Source organism: Chiroxiphia lanceolata, chromosome 5 (assembly GCF_009829145.1).
Source record: "Chiroxiphia lanceolata isolate bChiLan1 chromosome 5, bChiLan1.pri, whole genome shotgun sequence".
Lineage (NCBI taxonomy): Eukaryota > Metazoa > Chordata > Aves > Passeriformes > Pipridae > Chiroxiphia > Chiroxiphia lanceolata.
In genome coordinates this window covers 26060930-26086877 of record NC_045641.1, presented here as the reverse complement: position 1 = coordinate 26086877, position 25948 = coordinate 26060930, and the positions used below count along the sequence as shown (strand labels likewise).

The window sequence follows — 25948 nt, the reverse complement described above, 5'->3', positions numbered from 1 at the left end:
TGAAATCTTCAAGTTATAAATAGTGGATAACTGTAGAGAAACAGTTCTATGAAAATGTCAGCTCAAAACAGAAAATATCATTACACCTCTCTGTAACTCCACAGTGTGCCCTCATCTTGAACACTGTATATACTTCTGGTTCACTTTTCTCTACTCCCTCCCCAATCAGAAAGATACAGAGAAGACAACCAAGATGATCAAAAGCATGAAACAGTTTCAATAGAATTTTAAATTAAACATCTTAAGACTCTTCAGGCTAGGAAAAAAAAAAAAGACAAGTGAAGAGGAATGTAACAGCAGTTTATAAAATTGTCAAGGTTATGAAGGAGTTGAAGGATTGTGTACTGCCTCTTCTAGTGAGAAAAAGTTATCAGATGAAATTTGAATATGGTAAGTTCAAAACAACAACAAAAAATCCTCTTCATGTAATTAAGTTATTACAGGACATTTGTGGTATTAAAAGTTGATAAACATTTGAAAAAGAATTGGAAGAAAACTGAAAAAAGCAACTGAATAGCTTTTGGCTGGTTTTGAACTGCAAATATGTGTGGCCTGGAAGAGTAGACTTGAGAAGTATAACTTAATAACTTTCTCTACAGCTTTGCAGAGAAATACTTGTGAGATATAGTTGATGAAACACTCAACATGAGCTGGCAGTGTGCACTGGGGAGCACGACCAGCAGGTCAAAGGAGGTGATTCTCCCCCTCTACTATTCCAGACCCCACCTGGAATACCGCATACAATTCTGGTGTCCACAACATAAGAAGGACATGGAATTGTTGGAGCAAGTCCAGAGTAAGGCCATGAAGTTGATAAGAGGACTGGAGCACCTCTTCTATGAAGACAGGCTGAGAAAATTGAGGTTGTTCATCCTGGAGAAGAGAATGTTGTGTGGAGACCTCATAGCAACCTTCTGATATCTGAAGGGGGCCTACAGGGAAGCCGAAGAGGGGCTCTTCATCAGAAACTGTAGTGACAGGACAAGGAACAATGGGTACAAATTGAAAGAGGAGAAATTTAGGTTAGATACTAGGAAGAAGTTTCTTTACTGTGAGGGTGGTTAGACATTGGAACAGGTTGCCCAGGGAGGTTGTGGGTTTCCCAACACTGTCAGTGTTCAAAGCCAGGTTGTATAAGGCCTTGAGCAACCTGGTCTAGTGAGAAGTGTCACTGCATATGGCAGGGACGTTGAGACTAGATAATTTTTAAGGTCCATACCAACCCTTGGCATTCTATTATTCTATGAAATATAATTTTTCTTGCGTAGGTATCTTCTCCTAGCTAATGTTTGATGATCAAACAAGTCTTTGATCTTGTCCTGCCATTTTTCCTAGGCCTTCTGCAGAGCTGGGTTACAACATGCCTGTATGCATTAAAGGAGATATAAAAGAGACAAGATAATGAGGTACATTGAACTTGGTCTTACCTGGTACAGGGATGAATGGTCTATTATGTTCTCTACTTATTTTATAAATTTAATAAAATAAACATTCCTTCCCTTATGCATCTCTCTAAACAGAATTAATGAGTGTTTAATTCTGCTTCATGTTGTATTCGGTATAGTTTTCGTTCTAGAAAAGTTTATTTAATTTATTAAGATATGCGAAAGTACCTCAATTTTCATGCTATGGATGGAGCACAGGATATTGTTATTGCAGACAAAAAGAATAATGACATTTTGAGTTTGAGGTATTCATTGTAATATTTCTATTAATAATTAGCTGGTTTTGTACTAAGATCTGGCTTAAAACTGCTTATGTTTGAGGAGGCACGGATTTCTAAGTGTTTCTTTTTTTTAAGGAGTCCATTAGCCCCACAAATTAGAATTCAATAATAAAGTGAAACATGATATATGGGCTACACCTATACAGACAAACTGATCATCCTTTGTTTTGCTTGAGGGTCAAGTTTGTCTGATTAACATCTTTGCGTATACATTAAGTTCCAACCTGAGCTAAAAGTACTTTTGACAGAGAAGCCCAGGCAGGAATGAAGTAGAAATTTATGCAAGGCTCAACACCTGACCTTCCATAAGGACATGGAAGCAGTCTGCACAAGTGTCTTCTGGCTATGGGCCACAGGGCATTTTTCTACTGTGGATCAGAAAGAGAAGGCCATCCCTGAGACCCTTTCCTTTCTGCACTGATTTGTTCTGTGAACAGTGACAAAGCAAGGAGCTTAAAGTCAACAGACACCATCAGGCAGTTTGTCCTGGACAGCTTGCTAGCAGCACTCTATCTTCCACAACTGATATCTGTTACCCAGCATATATATCACACGGCATGCAAACGAATTAATCTTCAGAGCATTCCTATGCTGTAGGTAAATGTTGCTCTTAAATAAAAAAAACCCAAACAATGAGCCAACTCATCAAAAGACAGGAGACAGGCAGCAACAGGAAGGCTTCTGAAATTGCCTGGCGGCTGGGCTCACAATTCAGGAATTCTTTTCATTCCTGGTGTTGCGTAGAGGTCATCTTGCTCTTTGATGTAACCTAGAAAATGAAATGAGCTATTAAAGTCTGGGTACATTTCCCCATTAGATTAGAAACATTTACAAGCCCAGCATTGCACATAAAACATAGATAGCACTTCTCATGCCAAAACCATAACTAGACTTTGATTCTTGTTCATTTTGGATAGCATGACCTGTGGTCTCTCTTTCTCTATTTCGCTTGTGGTTTACTGCATTATGTAATTGTTACATCCACTTAAAGGTCAGCCAAAGTAAAAGTATATTTTGTTGCAGGTGAGATATAAACAAATGTTTGCTCTTGTCCTGCCATTTTTCTTAAGCCTGCTGCAGAGCTGGGTTACAACATGCCTGTATGCATTAAAGGAGATATATTTTAGAAACCAGATTGTACTGTTCATAAACACTTCAAGGTACCTGCAAACCTAGGTTAAGAGCTATCATGTCTCAGGAACTGCCTAAATAGGTAGTTATTGTATACAGTCATTGAGTTCTTTACAATAGAACTGTGTTCAAGAGCAAATGGACATATATGAATATTTATTTACAATGCCAATTTTCACCACTGCTTCCACATGCTAGCTTAAAAGTAATCACTTAAACAAAGACAGCAAGGAATTCTTACAAACCTTGCTGCTCTACATCTAAAATCTAAACACCAAATATAAATTATTGAATACTGTTTTATAAGAACTTAAGCATTTTTCCCCTGTATTTTTACTTTAAACAGATGCTGTAGATATAGATGTAGTCTTTTTGCATTTATATAGAGCTGGTGTTATTAAGAATACCCACATGAGAGAAGGTTACAAAGATGATCCTTGTAAGGAGGTGAATCAGATGGCATATATTGTAATATAGGGTACTTCTTGCTGTAGCTGATTGACACGTTTAGAAAAGCTGATACTTTGATGAGAAGATCAACTGTACAATATTCTCACAGAATCTTCTCCAGAGTCTCAATGCAAACTAACATAAGGATGCAACGTCTGTGTCAAGAGAAATAAACACACACTAAACCAGACATTTATTTTCCTCAAACTAAGCTCTGAAAGTACATGCAACAAAATACTAGGAAAAGGTAGAAATGCCAACTTTACAGCAACAGTCACATTTCAGATAAAGAAAAGCTTTTATATGAAGTTGTATCCACAGTTCCTGGCATAAAATATAAATAGTTCCCGCTATAACACTTTATAACTGAGAAGGAAGCATTCCTGGGAGCGAATAATTTGATTTAAAAAATTCTGCTGTTCAACAAGCATTTAGTATTTGTAATTAAAAATGCATATCCATCAGCTAATATGTAGGAACACTAGTGAAATATGTTTGATGATTTTATTCAGGTGCATGATCAGAGCTTAGCATAAAGACCGTCATATAAAATTGCAAAGGACTAATGTTGAGCTCATATACTGAGTCATTAATTTATCTTATTTTTAATAACTTGATCAACCTATGCTATTCCTGTTTTTCATGTGAGGAGAACTCTAGCTAAATGTTCTATTTGTTAATTCTCTTTTCTTAAAATAGTCTGGGAGGAACTGAATGGCATTGTTCTTCCCCTCGCTATATGCTGGAGGTCAGGGATTTTTGTTTTGCACAAGGCACCTTTGCTTTACTCTGCCTCACCTCCCTACAATGCCCAGAAGAGGTGGCAAGCTGCTTTTGATCATGTGAAACTTACTACATTCAATGGGAAAAGGGAGCTGGTTGTGGTCAGATGTGGGCATCAAGTTGTCATTTAGAAAAGAGTACCCGACTAATGGATAAAGTATTTTTAAGCATGCTGGAATGGTTCCACAGCCAAGCTGTTATAAATGAATAGGACTTCTGTTATAAGCCTTGATCTCTTCCCTCCCTCCTCCCTTTCTACCTCCCCCCACCTCTTTGTAAGGATGAGTCAATATCCTTCTAATTGGGTGTCCTTTCTGGACTCTTTTTTCCAGTTTTTAGGCATTAAGAAAGTTCAAATCCTTAAACACATAGCCCAAGTGACCAGAAACCATTTTTTTCTTTAACAGATTTATTGCTTCAAGAGGTTATTCATTTCAGAAGGTTTAAGTATTGTTATTGAATTTTTTGTTGCACATAGAAAATGTAAAAGGAACTCAGTTGTGCTTCAGTGAAATGGCATTATCATCCCAAGAATGAACAAGCTGATTTGTTATGTCCTTAACAAGAAGCCAGTCAACTTCTAAATAGTGTTGTGAGATTGTTCTCAAACCATGGTCCAGTATGCTTTCACAGTTAACTACCCTGGTATCTCAGTGGTAGCTCTGATTTTGTCATCACATCCTTTCTGACTGCCTAAGGAAAGCAAAAGTGCGTAAAGCCATCTCTGTCAATAATATGACAGACGAGGTGGGCCAAACTTGAATGCTGATAGTCTGGCAAGATTAAAAATCTGGTAATGGAGAATTCTAATGGAGACTTCTAATGAAGACTCCTGACAAGGTCCTGGTGAAGATCATTGACAGGTGTGTTTACTGATTTTGCAAATTTTTGTCTTGAGAGTTTTAACAAATAATTTCTGCTTGGAATTCACCGGTACCTGCCTTCCCAGGATCCCAGGTGAATATAACCTTCCTGGAAAGCAAATACTGCCATTCTTATTTCACAGATAATAAAAAGCAGGCAAGCAAAGATTAAGTGCTTTGTTTGTAGATATAGTGAAAGTTTGTGGTAGATTTTAGAAGAGAGTTGAGGTTTCCTGTGTTAAAAAAAAAAAGAAAAGAAATTTATCTGGGACTCAAAATTTATATGCACCGAGACCAAGTTCAGTTTAAGGTTGAAGTGCTTTTTAGAGAACAAAAATGAAATCCCTCATAATATTAGAGTGAAATTTTATACATTCCTTTGTGAAGAACAGAATGTAATGATTGAACTGTATAAGCCATTTATGTGTAGGGGTAGTCTCTTATATGGACTAAGTCTGATGTCTAGGGTAAAGAATCAGATTTGCTCTTTGCAAATTAGCATAAGATCTCATTGTGTGTAGATGTGAAGAAATTATTCCACACTTCTATTACTGAATTCTTGCACCTATCCCTGAAATATCTGGTGTTGCCTGCTCTGAGACAGGCGGCTCTAGGAAAATCTATGGAGTGATTCAACATGGCAGTTCCTCAGGTCTGCCCTCTCACCATGTGAGACTGCATGTGTGATGGGAATTGTAGAGCATCTGTGAGCAAAGAGAAGTGAAAATCAGTGCCCTTCTGCAATGATGTGTTCCTTGGTCTTCTTACCTCCTTCTCCTCCTTCTGAAATTGCCTAGGGAGAAGAAACTAGACACTGAAATCAGATACCTAGCAACTGTAAATAAAAGTACTCTTTTGCTGTTCAGTAGTGTCCATCTCTTATCTTTGCCAGAATGCTATTAAAAAACACTATTAAATATATTCACCAATTCAGATTTCCTTCCTGTTACCTCTGTGAATCATTACTAGTGGATATGAAATGAGAACGTCAGAAAACTGAAGACAGAAAACTGTTGGGGTAAATGAGGCCTACAATTCTTTTTCTCTGTAATGGTCAGTGAAAAGGACAAACATGCTATATTTCTTTTCTGACTAACAGTCAAGGAAGTGTTAGCTTTCCAGTGGAAGCAAAGTTATCTGCTTCCTGTGGAGTCTGCTTGGACAGACCCTCCAAACCTGCCCAGCTCTTCAGCATCTTCCTTCCAATTTCCTTCCTCATTTCTATTAAATGAAAAGAAGGTTGAATTTTATGCAGATTTAGACCAATGCATATGAGTTTAGAAGACGAGCAAAAAGGAGAATGATGATCAGAAATGTCACCAGGCGTGTACAGATTGGTTTCCCCAGTTCTGGAAGTCATCAGATTACAGACTAATATTCTTGGGTTTAAAAAAAAAATGAGTTCCCCAAACTCTCAACTTGAGCTTCCTCTCCAAGCTCTTAGGAGGGTTTTCCACCAGAACCTCCCTTCTAATTCTGCAGTGGAGGTAAAAATTAAATAGGCATGTTCCCACAAGACTGGAGATTTGTAACCACTCTGGACTTGATTCCAACATGTGCTAACAGGCCAGTTTCACAGATGATAATTGTTAACCTTTTACAGTAGCAATATGAAAATGAGTCATAAATCCTAACTCAAATCACATATGTTCATACTGCAGTCTCAGCCCTCAGTTTCTATACAGGTAACTCCCTCACACAATTATTTGTCCTTAGCCCTGCTCTTAGGGAGAGGAACACATTCCTTCTGAATTCTATATAAATTTTACCTGTGCCTGCCCTTCATGGGACATGAGGAGGGGCTCTCAACTGCTTTCAAACCTTCATTTATCCAGAAAAATCTGTCTTTTTAATGTTGTTTGTTAAGTGTGCTTCTCTTACTGGCTGATGGGAAAAACAGTCATGTGGCTGGAATATTCCAGGAATAAATAGCTCTTGTGATTATCGAATGCCTTGGACCCATTTCAGCATTTAATCACCCTCAAAAGCCATAAATTGCCTCATATACTCCTTTACTACGAACATTGTCTCTTAATCAAACTGGACTAATAAGTTTAAAAGAAATTACCCACTTATATGTGAATTTTGGTAGGTTATGAGAATAACGAGCCAGATGTACAGGAGATGTAAAGAGCAATATAAGTTGAAAGTTCATAACTTACAGGTTATACAACCTGAGAAGGGCAGAAACATGTGATATTAGCAGAGAAAGCAAACAACAGGTTCATGGTCATTTACAGTCAACATGAAAATATTTACATTACTTCTAGTCCTTAGCAGTGTCAAAGACAAGCTTAGACCTGTTGACAGGAGTAGGTTTCAGTACGGTCTGATACTTGGTACTGCCTATATTTTTACTTGGGAAGGTCTTTGTGTCCCAACCCAGAGATAAAACTTTGCTCCAGAAACCCTTCTTGTATTGACTTTATAGAATTGTGAAAGAGATTGCTTAAAAGGGAATTGCCATAATTGTCACTTCTGAAGTTTAAATTTATGTATCAATTTTTATTATATGTTATTTATCCATACTTAAAGCAAATAGTCCAAATAATTGCTTTTTTTATTCTGTTCAGGTGCTGTAAGCATTCTTGTTGATAGTTGTCTATAAAAGTCTACTGTACACACACCTTACCACTGTTTATTAACTGCATTAGAAATTAAAGTTTTTAACTGATTCAACTACAAGGGCTATCACAAAGTGTGACATAAGCAAACCTCATCTGTGCACAGTAGCATGGAGTGTGTGTTTGTGTGTTGAATCATAAAGTTGTAGTGAAAATATTTTTTGGTAGGATCTTCTCAGTCCCAGCTCAAGAGCTTCAGATCCGTGACCTATGATACAGGCTCTGCTAAGCTAAATATAACACTGACTTGGTTTGGTAGTGTGTGTACTTGCAAATGGAAATTAAACATCTAGATTTTGCTAGGGGATTGTAGGTATAGCCTGTGTTTTGCAAAGATAAGTGAGGTATCATAAACTGAACAAGTGGAAATCTTCTGATTTTGCACAGAGTATAGCATAGGTGACAAGAGTACAACTTTTCCAGTTTTAATAGAGCCACATCCCCTGTAACTGATCTAGTTATACAATCAATCTCCCAAATTGCACATGGCATGCAGAAAACTGATTCCTTCCCAATGGTGATATTTTATGAGATTGGCTGTGGATTTATAAGCAGGTAGAATATTTTAAAATGCAACCAAAATCCAAAGACAGAAAGATTTAAGCAGAAAGAACCTAGTAATAAATTAATGAAATTAAACATTCTTTATACATGAAAAAATAAGTTTTAGCATTGATTAAGGCAGTGAGAAGCACAATTCTATCCCATTGCTACCATATTATTGTCACTTCAACCTGAACTTGCAATTTTCACAAGTTTCAGCATTAATCTTTGAAACTGTCATCTGTTATGCTTAATGAAATTAAGTGACAACTGTATTTCTTGTATTACATTAGTATAATTAGAGTTTTTAGAAACATACTTTAGGGTTAAAATAAATCATAAAACTTCATTAATTATTGCACGATAAGAAGTCCATCTTGCCGGTGTTTTTACTAAAATATTTTAGGTTTGTGTTACTGTTACTTTGTCTCTGTTAATAAATATTGATTAGGATTAAATACTTTATAACATATCTTTTTCCATTCATGAGTTCTGGGCATCCACCTTCACAAATGAGGATAAATGTATAATCTCATGGTCTAGTGTAGCATATCCTTTATGCATGCACGTTGTGAGTGTAGTTAACTACGGATGTCTAGACAGATACTTAGACAGACATTAATGGATATGTATAGAAATCTGTTGTGTATTTCTTAAACACTAGCTTTGTTTTACCAAATTCCCAAATTGTATATTTCCCTGCAAAGCGTAGAGCAAATTAATGTAATAGTTTACAGACTGCTGTATCCATGGGTCAAGATTCCAATTTTGTTTGCATCAATGTGAGGCCTAAGTCATTCAATTGTTCCCAAGTTCACTCATTTGAGAAAACGAGATAAAATACTTTCTGCTTTATTTTAAAAAGTAATAATACAACTGAAAGTATTTAAAAACTAATAGTCGGTATGGTGACTATCCTTGAAATGGCATTGGTAATTTCCTATTGTGTCTTTCTAGTTATTTCAGCAACTCTATAGGACGAGGAAGGGAACTGAGCAAAAGCCAAGTGCTCCTTAGCTTTTCTTTCTCTTTCTGGGGAAAATCCCCATTCTAACAGTGTAGTCACAGAATTAAATCAAACCTAGACCCAAGATTTGTATTCATTTCATTTAGCAAAGTAAGAAACTGAGGCAGATGACTATTTCTCCTTCATTCCTCATTCCTTGTTTTAGAGAAATGAAGTGTCTCTTTCCATTTTTACTTGCATGGGTTGCAAGACAGCTTGTCTGTCAATGTAGACAAACTAACTTTTTGATCCAGATGAAGTTTTGTAATCATGTTATTTTGTAACATTATTTTTTAATTTTAGTTCTGTTCAATGTAGACAATTGTATGTTCCTGGCTGGCAAAAGCCCCATTATTTTAGGCAAGTATACAAACAAATAAAATCATGATAGTTAAAAATACTAGTAGAACTGACTGAGGTTTATTTTTATGTTAGTTTTTCCTATGACTTACGTTTTACATGAACTATCCGAATGAGCACTTGATGATAAGACTTTAGTCCAGTCATTTATATGGATGCCAAAATGAAAAGCTAGGAGGATATATTCAGGCAATGAAAGAAAATATTGATTATGAGATAGAACAAAGAGAGGAAAAAAACAACCTCATTAAATACTTTACTTCAAGAAAACTATAATTCCCAGAATTACTGTGGTACTGTTTTTTTTTTTCCAGTTGTAAAGATATGAGTGAGAAATAACTGTGTAAGATGGCACAGTTGTGAGTGAGAAGCATGAGAAAATAAATTCTATGTGTAGCAATGACTTTTTATCAAAGATTTGTCAAAGGTTGTGCATTCAGTATTATGGACTCGTAATATGCAAATGCATTCAGCTGTTAATACACATTCACAGAATACATGTTAGTGATTCCAAAGGAGCTGTTACAATATGTGCTCTGAATATGTATTAGGAATAATACACAATATGTAAGTAAGAGTATTATGAAAATATAAGATAGAATGCACAATGTTTTTAATACTCATTCATAGTGTACTCCCTGGTAGCTCAAAAGGAGCAACTGTACTCTGTATTATGAATTCATATTAAAGATGCACAAAATTAACTAAATTTTTATAGATCTCAGGATATGTTACCATGATTTCACACAGCAATATATCACAGTCTTCTGTTCCACTGTATTATTGATTCTATTTGTAAAACATGCTTGGTTTTGTGTTCATAATTTTAAAATTTTTGGGAAGGATTCACTAGGTATTCTTTTCACATGGAAATATTTTTGGGTTTTTGTAGAATTCTCGATATGGTATTTTTCTAAACATCATTTGATATAGGTGATTAGTTTGATACTGCTGAGAAAAGGTAATGTAAATTTCATGAATACTCACAATTGTAAGGAATTAGGAGAAGCAAAAGGAACCTTGTTACCCTGAAAAACATCAGAAATATTTGGCTTAATTTTTGTTTGTATACTATAAATACAGCCTCTAGGATTATTAGGACTTAATGTTTCAGGTAAATTCATTACATGTTTACAAATTTAATAAGCCTCTATATAGCTCACATTACAATATTCTGTGTTCAGCTAGCTTTTTAATCAATGTTCCCTTAAAATTCCTGCCCAGTTAGCTCAAAAGATGCTGTTGTCCATTGCTTGCCTTTGCTGAGATGTTCTTTAATGTGAAGACAAGTTCCAAATAATCTTGAGAGCATTAAAAAATCAGTACTGAGTTTGAAACATTATTTTTTGCTGAATGTTAAGTTTCTTCTGAAATCCTAAATAAGCTTTTTATTAATGAAGGAACAGTATTAACTGCAAAGTGAAACACTGAATAACTGAAGGAATATATGCAAATAAATTAACTGTTGCAATCCAGTACACTTAGTTGTAATTGAATACTGAATACTTCTTCTTGACTTATTTGTAGGAAGGTAATGAATTACTAGTTGACATTTTGTTATGATGAAACGTCATTTTGCATGCCTGAATATATGATCTGTTATTTTTCATGGGGTCTATTACCTGCTTGAGTGAGCTACTTGCTTGAGCTTGCTAAGTAATAGCTGAAACTACCATAAGCCATGTCATGTGATGTGTTTCACCCTAAGCAGGACAAAGCTTGTCGAGCTGAATTCGTCTTCATGCAACTCCTAGGACTTCACTGGAGTTACATCAAAAATAATTAATCTCAGAGATTTGTTTTACTTAATCATTTATCAATTTTAATGAAATCTTTGCCACCTGTGTGAGATGTTTTACAGAAACAAAATATTTCTTACACTATTATGCTTACTATAAACAGAAGAATAAAATAGAGAAAAATCCCTTTTCCTATTTTAAATTCATATTTACACTGAGTTTAACTCACAATTGACAGCTTGAGCCAGCACAAAGCAGTCATTAAGCCTAATTTCTCCCCACTATAGAGTCCATCCTGTTGCAGGAAAACATCAAACCCGAAAACGTATCATTTATGGTAGAAAACCCTCTTGCTCCCAGGTCAATATACAGCAGTACTGGAACAAGTTGCTTCTCCAAAAGAGAATGCATTTCTTTATTCCATTTCTGGTTATGGAAGGAGTTAAATCAGCATGTCTCTAGTTTCATTTTAGATATTCAACTATTTATTTGCTTCTATGTTTGTGCACTTTGGAGGTGGATTTTTCCTTGGCCTAGAAGGGGTTGATTGCCCTGTTAGGACCAGTTGGTGTCTAAGGTACTGGCAATCCCACAGCACTTTATGCTTTATGAAGTACAAATCCTCATCTAGAACACAGCTGCAATCAACTCTGCTCTGGCACCTGAGAATTTACATGTCTTTAAACAGGACGTTTTGCAGAAGGGTAGTATACAAGCTAGGCCATGAACACCAGGCACCAAAGGTACTCCAAAGCAGGAACTTTTTTTTTTTACTGTGCTTTTATGCATATACTGCACATATTTCTGCTTTTGATCTAAATTAAAAGAAAAAAAATAATTGTAAGCTTCACTTGTATATCTTTTTATTCACCTGTTGTTTTACAATATAATTTGGTTTTAACTCCAAGTTTTTTATTTAGCCCTTTTAACTAAAGCAGTCCTCCCATTTCAGAATTTCTGCATTACAAAATATTTAGGACAGAGATCCTGCCATGATCCTAATACTGAAAAGAGCGATGAAGTTTAGAATAATATAGATATTTTAAAAATGCGTATTGCAAAGTTGAAAGTCATATTCTCAGACATAGCAGAAGGCTAATTTAAATTCATGGGTACTAAGGTACAAGCAATCAATCACAAAAAGATTCAATAACATTACTGTCCATTTTTCAGAACTATTTAAGTGATCTAGGGTGTTAAGATTGATGGAAAATGTTTTCAGCTTCCTGTGTTCCTGCTGACAGAAGGAAATCAGCATCAGTTAAAGAGTAGCCTTAGGGAGGAAAGAGTAATGTCAAGATAGGGAGAAAATTTGGATACTTAGACCTGCATTGATCCCTAGTTAATAGCTATTGATCATATTTTTTATTGGAAGAGTTATTCATTGTTGAGATGAACATCTCTGCTATCCACAACTTCCTCCAAAACAAACTATCTGATACCCAAAAAAGCACAAAGACTAGAAGTTTGCCTTGGAAAACTCAAGCTAGAAATATAGCTCCAGATTTTAATAATGTGAGTAAACTTTGCATCATTTAATTTTGTGATGTTATGGGTTACTTTAAACAACTTTTGTCTTTCTAAAACACTTTTTTTGTTCAGTGACTAATCTATTTTGATTGGAGGTAATATCTATTGCATGGTTTGTGTAGGAACTCAGGCTAGGAAATGGTGATAAACAATTTTGTCCTGAAGACATACGACTATATTCTACATTTTGTGTGCTTTTAACAGAGATGTGTTTTCATTTTTTTTTAACAGAGAAAAAAAATTTGGAGGGTTTTTTGTTGTTGGTGGTGGCATGGTTTTATTGTGAGGTGTTTGTTTTTTGGTTTTGGGGGTTTTTTTTGGACGTTTTTACCTGCCTACAAACTGTACTTATTTTCCGTTTAGAAACCTTTTGAGTTTCTCTTCACATCCACTCCAAAATCTGCCATTACTTGCCTATAAGACCTGAATTTTATGGTCTAGCAATGGAAGACTATACTGGAATACTTATGTGCAACAGCCTATAATTCAGTTGCTATAATAAGATACAGCATATCTCATATTTGTAGCTGACTTGAAAGACTGCTGGTGTTAATATCTGAACTGCCCACTTTCTGAGAATTTTCAATAACATTTCAGAATGATACGTATTACACAGGAAAGTAACACAACAATTATTTTAGATTAGCTGAGTATTTGTTAGAAGCGTGTTGTACTGCCAGGAAGTGCTTATGCCAATGAGCTTTGCCCATCTGTGATATCTTATTAACAGTGACCACATCTGGACCCATCTTTTTAGAATTACCACAGTCTCTGGTATGTAATATATTATGTATTGCACAATATTTTTAATGTGCTATTTCAGTGAATTGCACTTTTTGTGTATTGAATTCTCTTACCTTTTCTTAATCTGATTTTGTCTAGGATTATCTCCCACTACATCAGCTGCAATGTCTGCTGGAGATCCTGTTAATTCATCTAGTTGCTGTAAATTCTACAACTGAACCTTGGGAGGATGAGCTCATCCAGTGATCTTTTAAAAGAAGATAAACTGAAAGTCATGGAGTTTACCATATGGTTTCATAGATAAGGTTAAAAAAACCCAAATCACCAACCCTGCACAGTGTCATCTTTTCACAGGCATTTATTATCCAATGAAATATTTTGAAGGTAGGGTGTGGCTGGCTAAATTATTGCTCCTCCCACTCCTCTCTGCTGTGTTTCCAGTTTCAGAGGGAAAAACACAAGCTTGTATGTCGAGAGTGAGTCATAACCTCTCTTCTGCTACTGACTCACTTGGGAGTTTGAGGTAAGTCATTCTACCTTGTGTCTCAATTGCTCTGCCCTCAGGACAGCAAGGAGAGGACTATGGAAAGTTATGCAATGTTTTCATAGATGAGAAGTGTAGATATTGAAACCAATATTATTATTATTCCACAGTACAATAATAACTTTGTGTGCCCCAAAATGGATTTTTTTACACAGCTTATTTCCTACAAAAAACATTCCTTTTTCCCCCACTTTGTTATATAAAAATTTAAAGAAAGACTTAGGTTACTGAAATGATTTAAAATTATATTATTTCTTAGAGGAAAGTGTATGCACCTTTTGTCACACTGTTCTCTTTTGCACCAACGTCAATAATAGTGCTATACAACGGTGCAAAATTACCGATGACTTCTGAAGTCTGAGTTGGCCCTGAAGAGTGTGGAGTTACACGCAGCACTGGCTTCTAGTCAGGTATTTACACGCTGTCGTGGTTGTTTTGCAAACATGGCAGGGAAATGCTAAACTTTAAAACATGAACTTTTAATACCTGAGCATATTCCTTAGCATGTGTGATATCAGAATAAATATCCACCAGTTCTAATCTCATATGTTAGGATGCAGATAATCTATGGCTGTCTTCCTACTTTTGTTTCCCAAAAAACATATCTATCTAACTATCTCATGGTAATGAGATATATTAGTAAAGTATATTTACCAAAAAACCTGCTTGTAAATTTAAAGGAAAACACATTTTAAACATAGACAAGCTTTGATAGCACAAGGTGACATACTGTGACAAGCAAGGCAAAGCATGTAGGTTGGGGACACCAGCACACACATGAGCAATAATTGCAGTACCCCACGGTGTGGGCAAGAACGGAGCATGAGGCAGATGATCACATCAGTCTGTGCCACGGAGAAGAAATGTATTTCCTATATGGAGAAAGTCCAGGTAACACTGGCAGATGACAGCACAGGAAGTAGTTTGCACTCTAGGGTTTTACTTTTGAAAACTGCTTGTTGTATTCTTCGTGTTCTTTGAATATTTCTGTGTGCCCGCTGTGGAGTCCTTTTTATGGATATATGTGCATGTTACCAGACAGGGGAAGGTGAGGGGTGGAAGAGCAGGCGGGGGCCTGCGGCGCTCCACGTGCTGCTCCCCGCGCCGAGGCGCAACTGGTTGCGGGCGATCACAGCGCCGCGGCCAAGTCGGGAGCAGCGCTGCGCCGTGCGCCGTGCCCCGCACCGCTGCCAGCGCCGCACTGCAACCCCTGCCCGGGCGGGAAAGCCTCCCTTTCACATTATCCTGTTTTTTTCCCTTCTTGCCTATTTCTGCCTGATGGGTTTGGGTCTCTTGGGGGAATTTCCACGGCTGGAGGCCCGGCTGGGGGCAGCGAGGCGCCCCGCGGCCGGCCGGCCCCCCAGCCTCGGCCCCACGCAGCCCAGCCCAGCCCAACCCGCGGGCCCGTCGCTGGCGGGCGGCAGGACTGCAGAACCGCCGCCAGCCGGAGTGGGATGTTTCATTGTCCGGAAATGATGGAGAAGGAGTGACTGTGGCGGCGAGGGGACAGCGGGTGCGAGTGCCAGGCTGTGCGCGCCACTGGCCCGGGGGAAGGCCCGCGGGCGCGGGGCGGGAGAGGAGGCGGCAGCCGGGGCGGACGGCGCGGCGGCGGCAGCAGAGCGGGAAAGCAACGCGAAGGATCCCGCGGCCGGGGCGCGGGGGAGGGCCGGGCGGCGCGGCGGAGCGGGAGGAAATGCGGAGGTAGGGCGCGCCGCGCAGCCGGCCCGCTCTGCCGCGAAGGACGGGCCCCCCCGGGCACCCCCCGCGGCCGCCCGGCTCCGGGCCCGCGGCCGCTCCCGCCCCGCGGCCGCCGCCCCCTGGCCCCACGGGCGCTCGCCGCAGGGGGCGGGGGGCGCGCCCGCAGCCGCGCCGCGAAGTTGCCGCCGCTTCCTTGCTCCCCCTCCGCAGTCCCTCGCCCCGAGCCGTGAGTTTTCTGCATAAAATACGTTAACGAGCCTTTTCATTTGCTTGTTCCTTCAGGGTCGCGTGTTAGTTTTGTTGGAGAGGGGTGCAGGCTCACTGTTATTCGACGCGAGAGCTGGCAGATGTCCCAAGTGAGAGAACCTCTTCCTCCGGGGCCTGGAGGGCCAGCGCAAGCTCCAACTGAAAACAGCTCTTTGATCTCTCTCCCTCGAGGTAAGTTGCTTTAAAGTTTCTCTGTAATTGTTGCGCCTTTTATTTGAATGGTACATTTACTGATTTGTTTTGAGAATTTTAACCCCTCTTTTCTTTCTCCTTCCCCTGCCCTCCACTCTTTAGTGTATCTCTGTAGCACTTTCACTTCACCTCTTTATTGTTTTAACCAGAAATTCCCATATATAAAGAAAAAAAAAAGGTGCAGTGATCTCAGCACTGGTTTTCAGTACTTGAAAAACTGCAGTCGTTCAGAGGCAGATGCTGCTCCTTAAAAATCCCTTTCCTGTTTCTCAGCCTTGTGTTTGTGTTTAGAAGCTCTTTGCTCTTTCCTGTAGAGCTCTTGTTCCAGGTCGTGAAGTAAGTTTAGGAAGGTTGATCCAACAGCAGGAGTGTTCTTCAGGTTGGAGGTCACTTTGCTGTTTTTTTGTTAGATTACTCTGTGACGCTGCAGCTCAAGTCAGTTTCTGAGAATATAACCTGTTTCATTTCAGCTATTAAATAGATTGTTTAAAAGTACATTCATCTTAAAGAGAAATTCTTTAAGTTATGTGTTATTTGCATTTGCAGAAAATATATTGGTACTCTGATCACCTTCATGTAGGGAAGTTTGACAAAGAGTACTGCAGGTTATCCTCAAAACTGGAAGTATATTTGCCTCTCAAGTCCTGGTCTGTGAGGATGAGGAGGTTTTTTTTTATTTGTTTACAGCTACAACCTTGTTTTCCAGAATTCTACAGGAGTTTAAAAAGTCTCCAAAGAACAGATAAATAAGCTTGTTGAAGAACTGTAACTTTCTTCATAACTGGTTAACTGGAGCAGAGTCTGGTAACACAGTTGTGCAACTGTGGATTAAGGATGTAGTCGTGGTTTTGTAACTTGGAAAATCAATAGCTATGTGAAATCAAAGCTGGAGACTCATTTGAGAAACCAGAAAGTATCCATAGCTAAGTAAAAAATGTTTTGGCAGGGAGACATAGCAAGTTGGCTTATACTTATCTTATTGTTGGTTGTTTTTTTTTGTCCTAGAGAATGACTCATAACTTCTAAACAGTAAAAAATAATAATAAAAAAGGATTAGATACAGAAGATCAAGCATGCAGAACTGAACTGTTAGAATCATATTTTTGCCAGAACCATCAGTACCTGTGATATGTGTTTATTTTCAGTGTGTTGTTCTTATCTGTAATGTGATCAAGTGGCCACACTGGTTAAATTCTGCATATAGGCCATAGATCAAAGTTACTCAAGTTGTAAGTCAGTGTACTAACAAGCATGGAAAGTGGTCTCATTCTCACAGTACCACTTTAAACTGAGTTTTTGCTATGAACTAAAATCTTATGTAAGATTTTCAATCCATGCCCTTCTGTTTTTTTAATGAAAAGTAAGTAAACAAATACTGATCTGTCCACTGACAAGTTATGTGCAAAAAATCTGAATGACACAGTTATAGGTGACAGCTTTCTTAGGGATCGGTAAGATACAAATAATGATTCAGGTTTGCTCACTGGCCACACCTTTTAAGGCACATGCTCAGTTTTAAAGCATATGTACAATTCGCATAAAGACAAGGTTGTTTTTAAAACAAATACATAATTTTTATTCTAATGAACTTAGATTTAAGGATAACTGTGGATATTTGTTGCTTTTTTCTAGCTTAAGTCTGTTGGGGAAATGGGGGTGGAAAGAGGAAGAGGTGAGTTCATAACATTTCCAGTCTATATTCCAGCAGTTCTGTTGTCAGCTTTGCAGTGTGTGGTTACAGGATAAGGTAGTTCAGATATTCCAGGGCTGAAGATCTAAGACTAAGTCTAAGACTTTCAACAGCCCCTATCCTTTTATTTTACCCCCAGAACACTTGATATTGTGATTTCTCTAGAATTTGGCGATAATTTTAAAAGCTGTGATTGAAATTCGTATTATTTCTGGAAATGATTCCATATATTCACAGTGAGATACTTGAAATCTGTGTCCACCTAGAAGTACAGATTCCTTTATCAGAAGAAGATGGCTTATGTTGTATGAATATTAAAGTATTAAGGGCATTCTAGTGGGAAGGAATTTTTGTTTTGTTACGCCATACTTTAACGTGCTTTCTATATTTGTTAACTGGTATAGACACCTCATATCCTGAGAACAAACTTCTCCTCTTCTGTAGTTCTGTAAAATATAATAAAAAAATCCAGATATTCAAAGTGTTCCTTTTGCTTGCTATCATATGCATTCAGATGCTGAAGATTAATTGTATTTTTCCAGGAAAGGAAATGAAACTTCAATTGAATTTTGAATATTCAAAAATAGCTATCCCACAGCCTAATTGAAAATCAGACGAAAGTAATCAAACTTAGGCAGATTGCAGGTATATTCATCAGGTTGTGGACGTGGTGAAAACTGTGGGTTTGAGACATAGTTTGGCCTACTACATAGGTGTGGCATGCTCTGGCTTTCACAATTAAAAGAATTTTTGTGTGTTACTTTAACCAACATGCTCTCTCAATGTCTCCCTCATCACAGTTCTTCCTTGTTAGTTCATTTTTTAATGAATGCATAAATATTAGTGAGAGTATGGAACTTTACCCCTCCATAATTAGTGTGCTGTGAGAGAGAGCAAATGGAATCAGTGTCCTTTTTTGTGGCGATGTCAAAACTCAACTTCAGTCTTCAAACCATTATCTGTGTCAGTGGAGTCTGCTGCTCTAAGATACACACTACAGGATAAAAGGTTTAACCTAATTTCTGCAAACATGTTAATTGTTGCTACATGACTCCAAAAGTGGAGCTCTACTCATACACCCTTTTTCAAGATCCTGGTCATGCCCTCTCTTTCTCCTGTAGCTCATTGCCCTTGGAACCAAATTATGACTGCTTCTACCTGTGTGATATAGTCAGCAAATAGTGTCATATCTATACTCAGACCACTGCAGTTTGGCTGTGATCAGGTATTTTCTCAACTGGTACATACCAAAATAATGGTACTAAGGAAGGAATGTTACAATTAGTGACCACTGCACACTCTGCTCAAAGGAAAATGTTCAGTGTGTTAGAGGTTGTGATGTGATTATTGCCTGGACCGTGGGTAGACTTTTTTAATTAAATCCTCTGCACTTGAATAAACCATGGAATATAAGAGAGATATTCAGTGGACATAGAACTGCATTTAGAGAATCAGACCATGTTTTAGAAAATGTAGGACTGTCACCTATAAAGTATTTGGAATGCTTTTACCTTTGCTTATTGTTTACTAACTGTAACCTAGAATAACAAATGAATAATATTTGGGTTTCTAAATTCAGAAAGAAAGTAAAAACAATAATAATAGTAATAATAAACAACTTATGAAATTGAGACTGATAATTGTACTTCAAATCTTTAGATGATGGAAATCCACTAGAATTTTTTATTTTAATGGGAGATGGGGAGGAGGATGGAGAGGTCTAGTAGAAATATGAAGGGTCAAATTCTTTAAGTGACTTTTCTCTCTGGTGCAAATCATCTTGTGGTTGCTGGATACCAGTGCAGTTCCGAGTTGGTGTCTGAAGAAACCATATTCACCAATACTTCCATTGAGAAAAAGTAAAAAGTACCCTTCTTCAAGAATGTGATTCAGATGTCTTTGTGTTTTCTATACTTAACTATTTTCATGATGGGGAGCACTAAATGAACCTGCTGAGACTGGGTGACAAAAGACTTAGTGCAGGGAAAGTTTGGATGTTCTTGAGGCAACAATGATTACTATCACCATAAGTATTCCACTTTACCAACAGTGTCTCAGTGTTATGAGTAATAGATTTTTATTTTAACCGTTAACCAGTGTACTCAGATTGCTCAAACTTAGCAAATACTTCCTCTATATTTGTGTTCCCACTTGCAATCTGACAAGAGTCGAGAGAATCTGTGTTAATTTGTTTCATTGCTGTGTGCCAGTACTGAGGCATTTATTGAATATTACTGACTAAAATATCTAAAACTTTGGTAAATAGATGTCTGACTCTAGTTATAGTAGATATATATACTACTTCTGCTTTCAGTTTCACATGCATACCGTTCTAGTAAAATGATTCATGCCCACATGGGTGTGATAGACTTTTACTTCATAGAGTTGACTGTAAAGGTCTTGCATCAAATTTGAAATACTTTTTTTCCATCTCATAGGCTAATTTTGTATCACAGTAATTCTTCTTAAATTCAACTCCAGGCCCTCAGAAGTTAGATTTCTCTTTGCTTTAAACTTTTTTTCCCCTCTAATAAGTAACATCCAGCACTGAGTGTGTTATCCTAGTGTTTGTATTTGGATCAGCAATGAAGTTTTGAAGTAAATCTGCTGTTCACCTCTGCTTTTGTTTATGTTGCAGAGTGATCCCAGGGAGTGACCTGGATTGAATTCCTTTTGCATAAAATAGTCTGAAAGATGCACTGTAGGAATGTGCCTAATACACTCTAGCCACTAATAAGCCTTGAGTTTTTGAGATTAATTCTGAGACCTAGTCCAAAGTAGAAAGCCCCTGGAACATGTATAATATAGAATGTGTCCTTGAGATTAACTCTTTCACTGTACAGGCCCAGTTTTACTGGCCCATGCTGTTGCTAATATAGCCATAGCTACCAAGTATTGCTTAGCCCTTCCATGAGGCTGGTTTTGTATGCATGTGAAACTTTGTTGGATGAATGACATAAATTTGTAACTGACAGCATAATTAGTGTGTTTATTTGTGAAAAAAATGTTTTCACTTATGTATTTATTTAATATTTCTAATAATGCGGAGTACCTATTTGCATATTGCTATTAAATTTTAAGTCATCATGACTGACTCAAATTTGGTCTAGGCTGTCAAATCTCTTCTACATTTGTATAATGCTGCTGCTTCCTTTGAGAACACACGCAGGATCACTCTTGAGGAGAAAAGTCAATGCAGAAAGAACCGTGTCTTGCAGAATATACCATCTAAGGAGTCTTTCTGCTGTGCCTTTTGCAATCAAACATGTCTGTCTCGTATTGGCCTTATTAGCCACCAGCGTGCTTGTAACAAATGTGAATAGAGCCTTTCCCAAATCTTCGTTCGTGAAGCCCAGCCACGAATGAATGAATGTAGTTGCTCCGTAGCTTGCACCTGGAAAATTCTGTGTAAGAGTTTTCCAAGAAGCTCAGTTAAATTACTCTAATTTTGAGAGTCTAATTTTTTCAGTGGCATTTTTGAGGTCATTGAAGTTGCAATGAGACTTTTAAGTGAAAACTACTGAAATGAAATTAATCCAAATAAAGTGTTTTTTTTTTTTTTTAGTTTTAAAACAGTCAAACATCTAATTGGAGGCTTCCAGCTCCATAATTTATGGTTTATCAATATTAATTAGATGTTACAACCAGCCCTTAATGAAATGACATTGTTTCAGGCAAATAATGAACTGGAATAGGCATGCTGTTAAAAGAACTGTTGAACTTAAAAGTTTTAGGCATTTCATGAAGTAGATGGTAAGTGTAACTGTTAATGGTTACACTGTGAAACCTGGTATTATCATGGTTCCTTTGTGTTATTGTTGCAAACAGTGGAATTTTCAGTAGGAAATAGCATCTCAGTGGTTCCTTGCCAATAAAGATATTAATGAACAAAGGAAGTGTTAGAAATTCGTCACATGCTCTTCAACCCCTCCCAACAATTGTAGACTTGAGACAGAGAATTGATTGTTATATTTTCTTTTGGAAACATTCTTTGACTTTTTTATTCCTCATAGATCTACTTTTGTGTTTGTGTTTTGGGGGGGGTGGTTTATTATTTGTTTGTTGGTTTTTTTTTTCTTCTGTAATTTTGCTTTTCTTTGAAGGACAAAATTTTATTTGGGATGATTTGAGCTTTGCACATGTAGTTTTAAATCTGCATCTGCTTGTTCTAGGATAACTCAAGGCTTCTGAGGATTCATGTTTACATCCCAACAACTGGGTCAAATGTAGGTGCCTAAATAAGCTTTGTCCTGTGCTTCCATCTTTTCTCTGCCCCATAACAATAAAACTGCTGGGCTGTTAGTGACTCTGCATTTTTTGAAGGTCACGATGACTCCACTGTGCCAGTCTGTTTTGCTTATTCCTCTCTCCTTGAGGAGAATGATGCACCCAAGTCTCCAGAAGCCTTTTCCACAAGTTGCTTTTGCTTTACTTCTTATTTGGTGCAGTCCACCACATCGCTGATGAACAGAAAAGTAATGTGTCATAGCAGCAAAGCCTTCTGTCATTGCAGCAACAGCATTTTAAATTAATTTTATATACAAACTCCTACATTTTATAGGTAAACTCTAAACCTGTTTCTCAAGTACAATTTGTCATTTTACTAGTCATGCACTCTTATGGTTCATATGCCTCTAAGAGATGGCTGAATCAATGTATAGGCTTGTGTGTCATCTAGTGAACAGAAATCATCTGTCAATCACACCCTGAGGACATGCAATCCACTTAATGTGGGCACTTGTTTCCATGTGTATGTTACATAGTTACTGATGCATTAAGATATGATACCGTGTTTGAACACAGACCCATTTCTGACTAAAGAGATGTTGTGGGGCACGAGGCAGCAGCTGAGGTGGGAACATAGAAATGGACAAGCACAGAGAGAAGAAAAGTTGGTTATTTGTCAAAGACTTGAGCTCTTTGAGGCATCTTGTGAATGTACATTCATTACCTATCTTTTCTGTATTTTCTGTCAGTTTTGTGTATTAATTTGACCTCCTCTCAATATGCTCTTTATTATAGCAAAAGATAGAATAAATGTAGCTCTGATAAGAGATGTACTTCTGAGCAACTTTCCAAAGGCATAGAAGGCAGAATTGGAATGAATCAGGGGAGATTTCCTTGTATATCCTTTTTATTCAACTATACATAGGTCTGTCTTGACAGTTCTGACTATTTGTTAAATTTTCTTTTTGACAGGGCTTTTGTAATAATAGTCTTATTGTTGACCCAGACTGCTGACACTGTTTTGTTGGTGGAATCTTGTAGAATGTATTTGTCATGTTGCAAAGAACTCTGTGTAACCAGAGGCATAGTCTCCAAACTAAAACAGAAGTTAACAATCAATGTGGCAGTAGTCTCAAAGGTGAAAACAAGTTTTGGTTCTATGAAATACTTGTATTGCTGTGTAATTTAAAAATACATATAATAAGATTATGGTAAAAAGCATGCATGTACTATAAAAGTGATTTATATATACTTCAGTAATTCCAAATTAAAAAAAAAATCCAGTAATTCCCTTTATTCACTTGCTTAATGAAGCACTAATTTTGAGATGCGTTAAAATTTTAATTTTTTTTCAGTAAGTGGCTTACCAGTGGTCTGTGTCTTAGATATGATTTGGCTGTTAATCATCTCAATTCTATACTTTGCCAGCATGTCATATCTCTTGTTTATTTAAACCTTAAACTTGCATTAATCTCTTTGCACAAGTAGAGTTTTTGCCTATGCTTACCTTCGGGATAAATTGCAGTGTGTTCTGTGTGGGTGTCACTCCCTGGGGCTTTTGACTAGAAGCTCTTCAGCCCCAGCAGTGCTGTAAGTTTAGGGGAATTACATAGCCACCCAGGTAGCTGGTTTGGGACTCACCTGTGGTAGGTAAGAAGTCTGTGTTGCTTTTGTGGCATGGTCTAGAGTAACTTACTGTAGTTTTAAAGAGAGATTGGATTTATACTTCAGCACTGCCAGACTCAGAACATAATGAGTCTTTTCTTTCCATTATATGAACTACTGAGAAGAGTATCTCTCTTTTTCTTCTCGGCTGTCAGTTTTGGAGAGTAGTTACATGAGAGTGGAAGGGTGTACTAAAGGAAGAAGAAGCTAAGAAGTCTTACACAAAAAATCTTTAAGGGTAAGCTTGATTGAAGCAGAAAAGTGTTATAAATTTACTTGAAGATGCGGTAGAAAAACATCATACTTGTCTATGGCCAGATCCAGTCATTAATAGTTTTGTCAGCTATAGGCTTCCACAAGCATGGCACATTGAAGAAGAGTAAGATTTTTGTGTTGATTCTTCATAAACTACTGTTGTCATTATTCTTATGCACCTAACATAAAAGTAATGACATCAACAAAAGACAGACTCAGGAATGTTCTTGAGGCTGTCTTCAGGTGTGGTTGGTTATAGTGGGTATGTTGTAGTTCCACCTCTAGTATATAAAAAAATTCTTATCCCTTCTTCAGCTGTTTATTATAAGGGGATAATCAGTAAATTCCTTGATACTAAAACTGAGACATAGTACGCATTTAAGGAAAAGCAGCAGAATCAAGATAACAGAATGTGTCTGTTTTCAGTATTCTGATGCATCAGAAGTGATGTATGAAAAAAGCTCAGATAAAGAGAGCTTAAGGTCTCTTTCTATTTCTAAAGCTCCATTGAACTAAATTTAGCTGAGATGGAGTTAATTTTCTTCATAGCAACCCCTGTGGGGCTGTGTTTGAGATCAGTGACTCCGATAAGGTTGATAGGACACCAGTGATTTGGCTATTGCTGAGTAGTACTCGCACAGCATCAAGGTTTTCTCTTTTCCACTTTTCCTCTGAAATGACTGTACTGGGAGTGGGCATGGGGCTGGGAGGGGACACAACCCAGGCAGCTGACTCAGGTTGATGAGAGGGCTATCATGCCATATAACGGCACGTTCAGCAATAAAAACTGAGGGGAGGACGTTTTAGAGGACGTAGCCGTTACTTGGAGACTACCTTTTATGTGTTTGTGGGAGATGGTGAGTGATTGCCTTTGCATCACCTGTTTCATTTTTCCTTACTCTTTTCTTCACTTATTAAACTGTATCTTGACCCACAAGTTTCTTCCCTTGGGCTCTTTCTGTTCTCTCCTCTAGTCCTGCTGGGGGCTGGAGAAGGAAGGATTGGCTGTGTGGTCGTTAGCTGTTGCCCAGGATGAGCCCACCACCCCATAGAGCAGGATCTGTAAGGATGAGGTGCTCCAGTGGGCAATTCTGGAGTGCAAAATAAGATAGCATATACTTGTTTAGTGGTGTAGGTTTCTGTTATGCGCATTCATGGGGAAGTCTTCATGTGAATTCAATAGATCAAAAAAGAGATACTCAATGCTAATTGTTGTAAATTTTCTATAAAAATTTTTTGGTGCTCAATTGCTCCATTGTTCCTTTTTTTGAAAAAAACTTTTCAATAGTTCCTCTTACTTCTTTCTTGTTAACTGCTAATATAGTTTACATGGTTTTGACTGGCCATTTACTGTATCCAGCTAGAATAATAAAAGAGCGCATGAAAAATACAGATACAACCTACATAGTAAAAAAAAAAAAGGGAGGGGAGAAAAAATACTGAACTGAAAATAAGCAAAGGGATGAAAACTAGATTCATATGAATAATGATGACAGATTGTATTCTGCTCTCCTTTTCAGATTTCTTAGATAAAATTGTAATCTAGAACACTGAGGGCCCCATATTATTAACATTATTGTTTCCTTAGAGCCATTCATTGTTTACTACATGAAATAACAGGGCTCTGCAAAGTTGCATCCTATACAAGAGAATTGTATACAGTAACTCTGCAATTCTGTACTGGCACTGCTGGGTGCATATTGTAATTTTGGTGTCACTACTGCAGTGAAGTAATTTAGGAGCAAAATCTCTTAAAAGAGCTCATTTAAGCTTAGTGTTTTTGGAAAGCAGAGTGCTTTTAAACCAGCTCTGTCCAGGACACTACTTATTTTTTATTCAGTCTATTTCAGAGCACTTTTCAAATACTTAGAAGTAGATTTGCACCTAGTACTTATCTTCACAAGCAAAATC

General features: G+C 37.6%; 1 protein-coding gene and 1 long non-coding RNA gene across 6 annotated transcripts in view; one reads left to right on the top strand and one right to left on the bottom strand.

The window, feature by feature from the left end:
- Positions 1-1173: 1173 nt before the first annotated feature.
- Positions 1174-13729, bottom strand: LOC116786979. The gene is made up of 4 exons (XR_004357127.1): positions 13613-13729; positions 10474-10514; positions 3269-3462; positions 1174-2495 (listed from the first exon to the last, which is right to left on the bottom strand). It is a non-coding gene; the product is annotated as an uncharacterized LOC116786979 (long non-coding RNA).
- A 179-nt stretch (positions 13730-13908) lies between these two features.
- MDFIC (MyoD family inhibitor domain containing) overlaps positions 13909-25948 on the top strand; it is a 53268-nt gene continuing 41228 nt past the window's right edge. For 2 of the 5 annotated variants that reach the window (XR_004357126.1, XM_032688160.1), the window contains exons 1-2: positions 13909-14022; positions 16024-16179. Coding sequence is in view for 4 of the 5 variants with exons in the window: in XM_032688160.1 (XP_032544051.1) it covers positions 16089-16179 (91 nt within the window). In the remaining variant the exon portion in view is untranslated. Of the gene's footprint in view, positions 14023-15448; positions 15557-15683; positions 15745-16023; positions 16180-17832; positions 17873-25948 lie in introns of those variants that run through there. The other 3 variants (XM_032688161.1, XM_032688162.1, XM_032688163.1) reach the window with 3 other exon arrangements.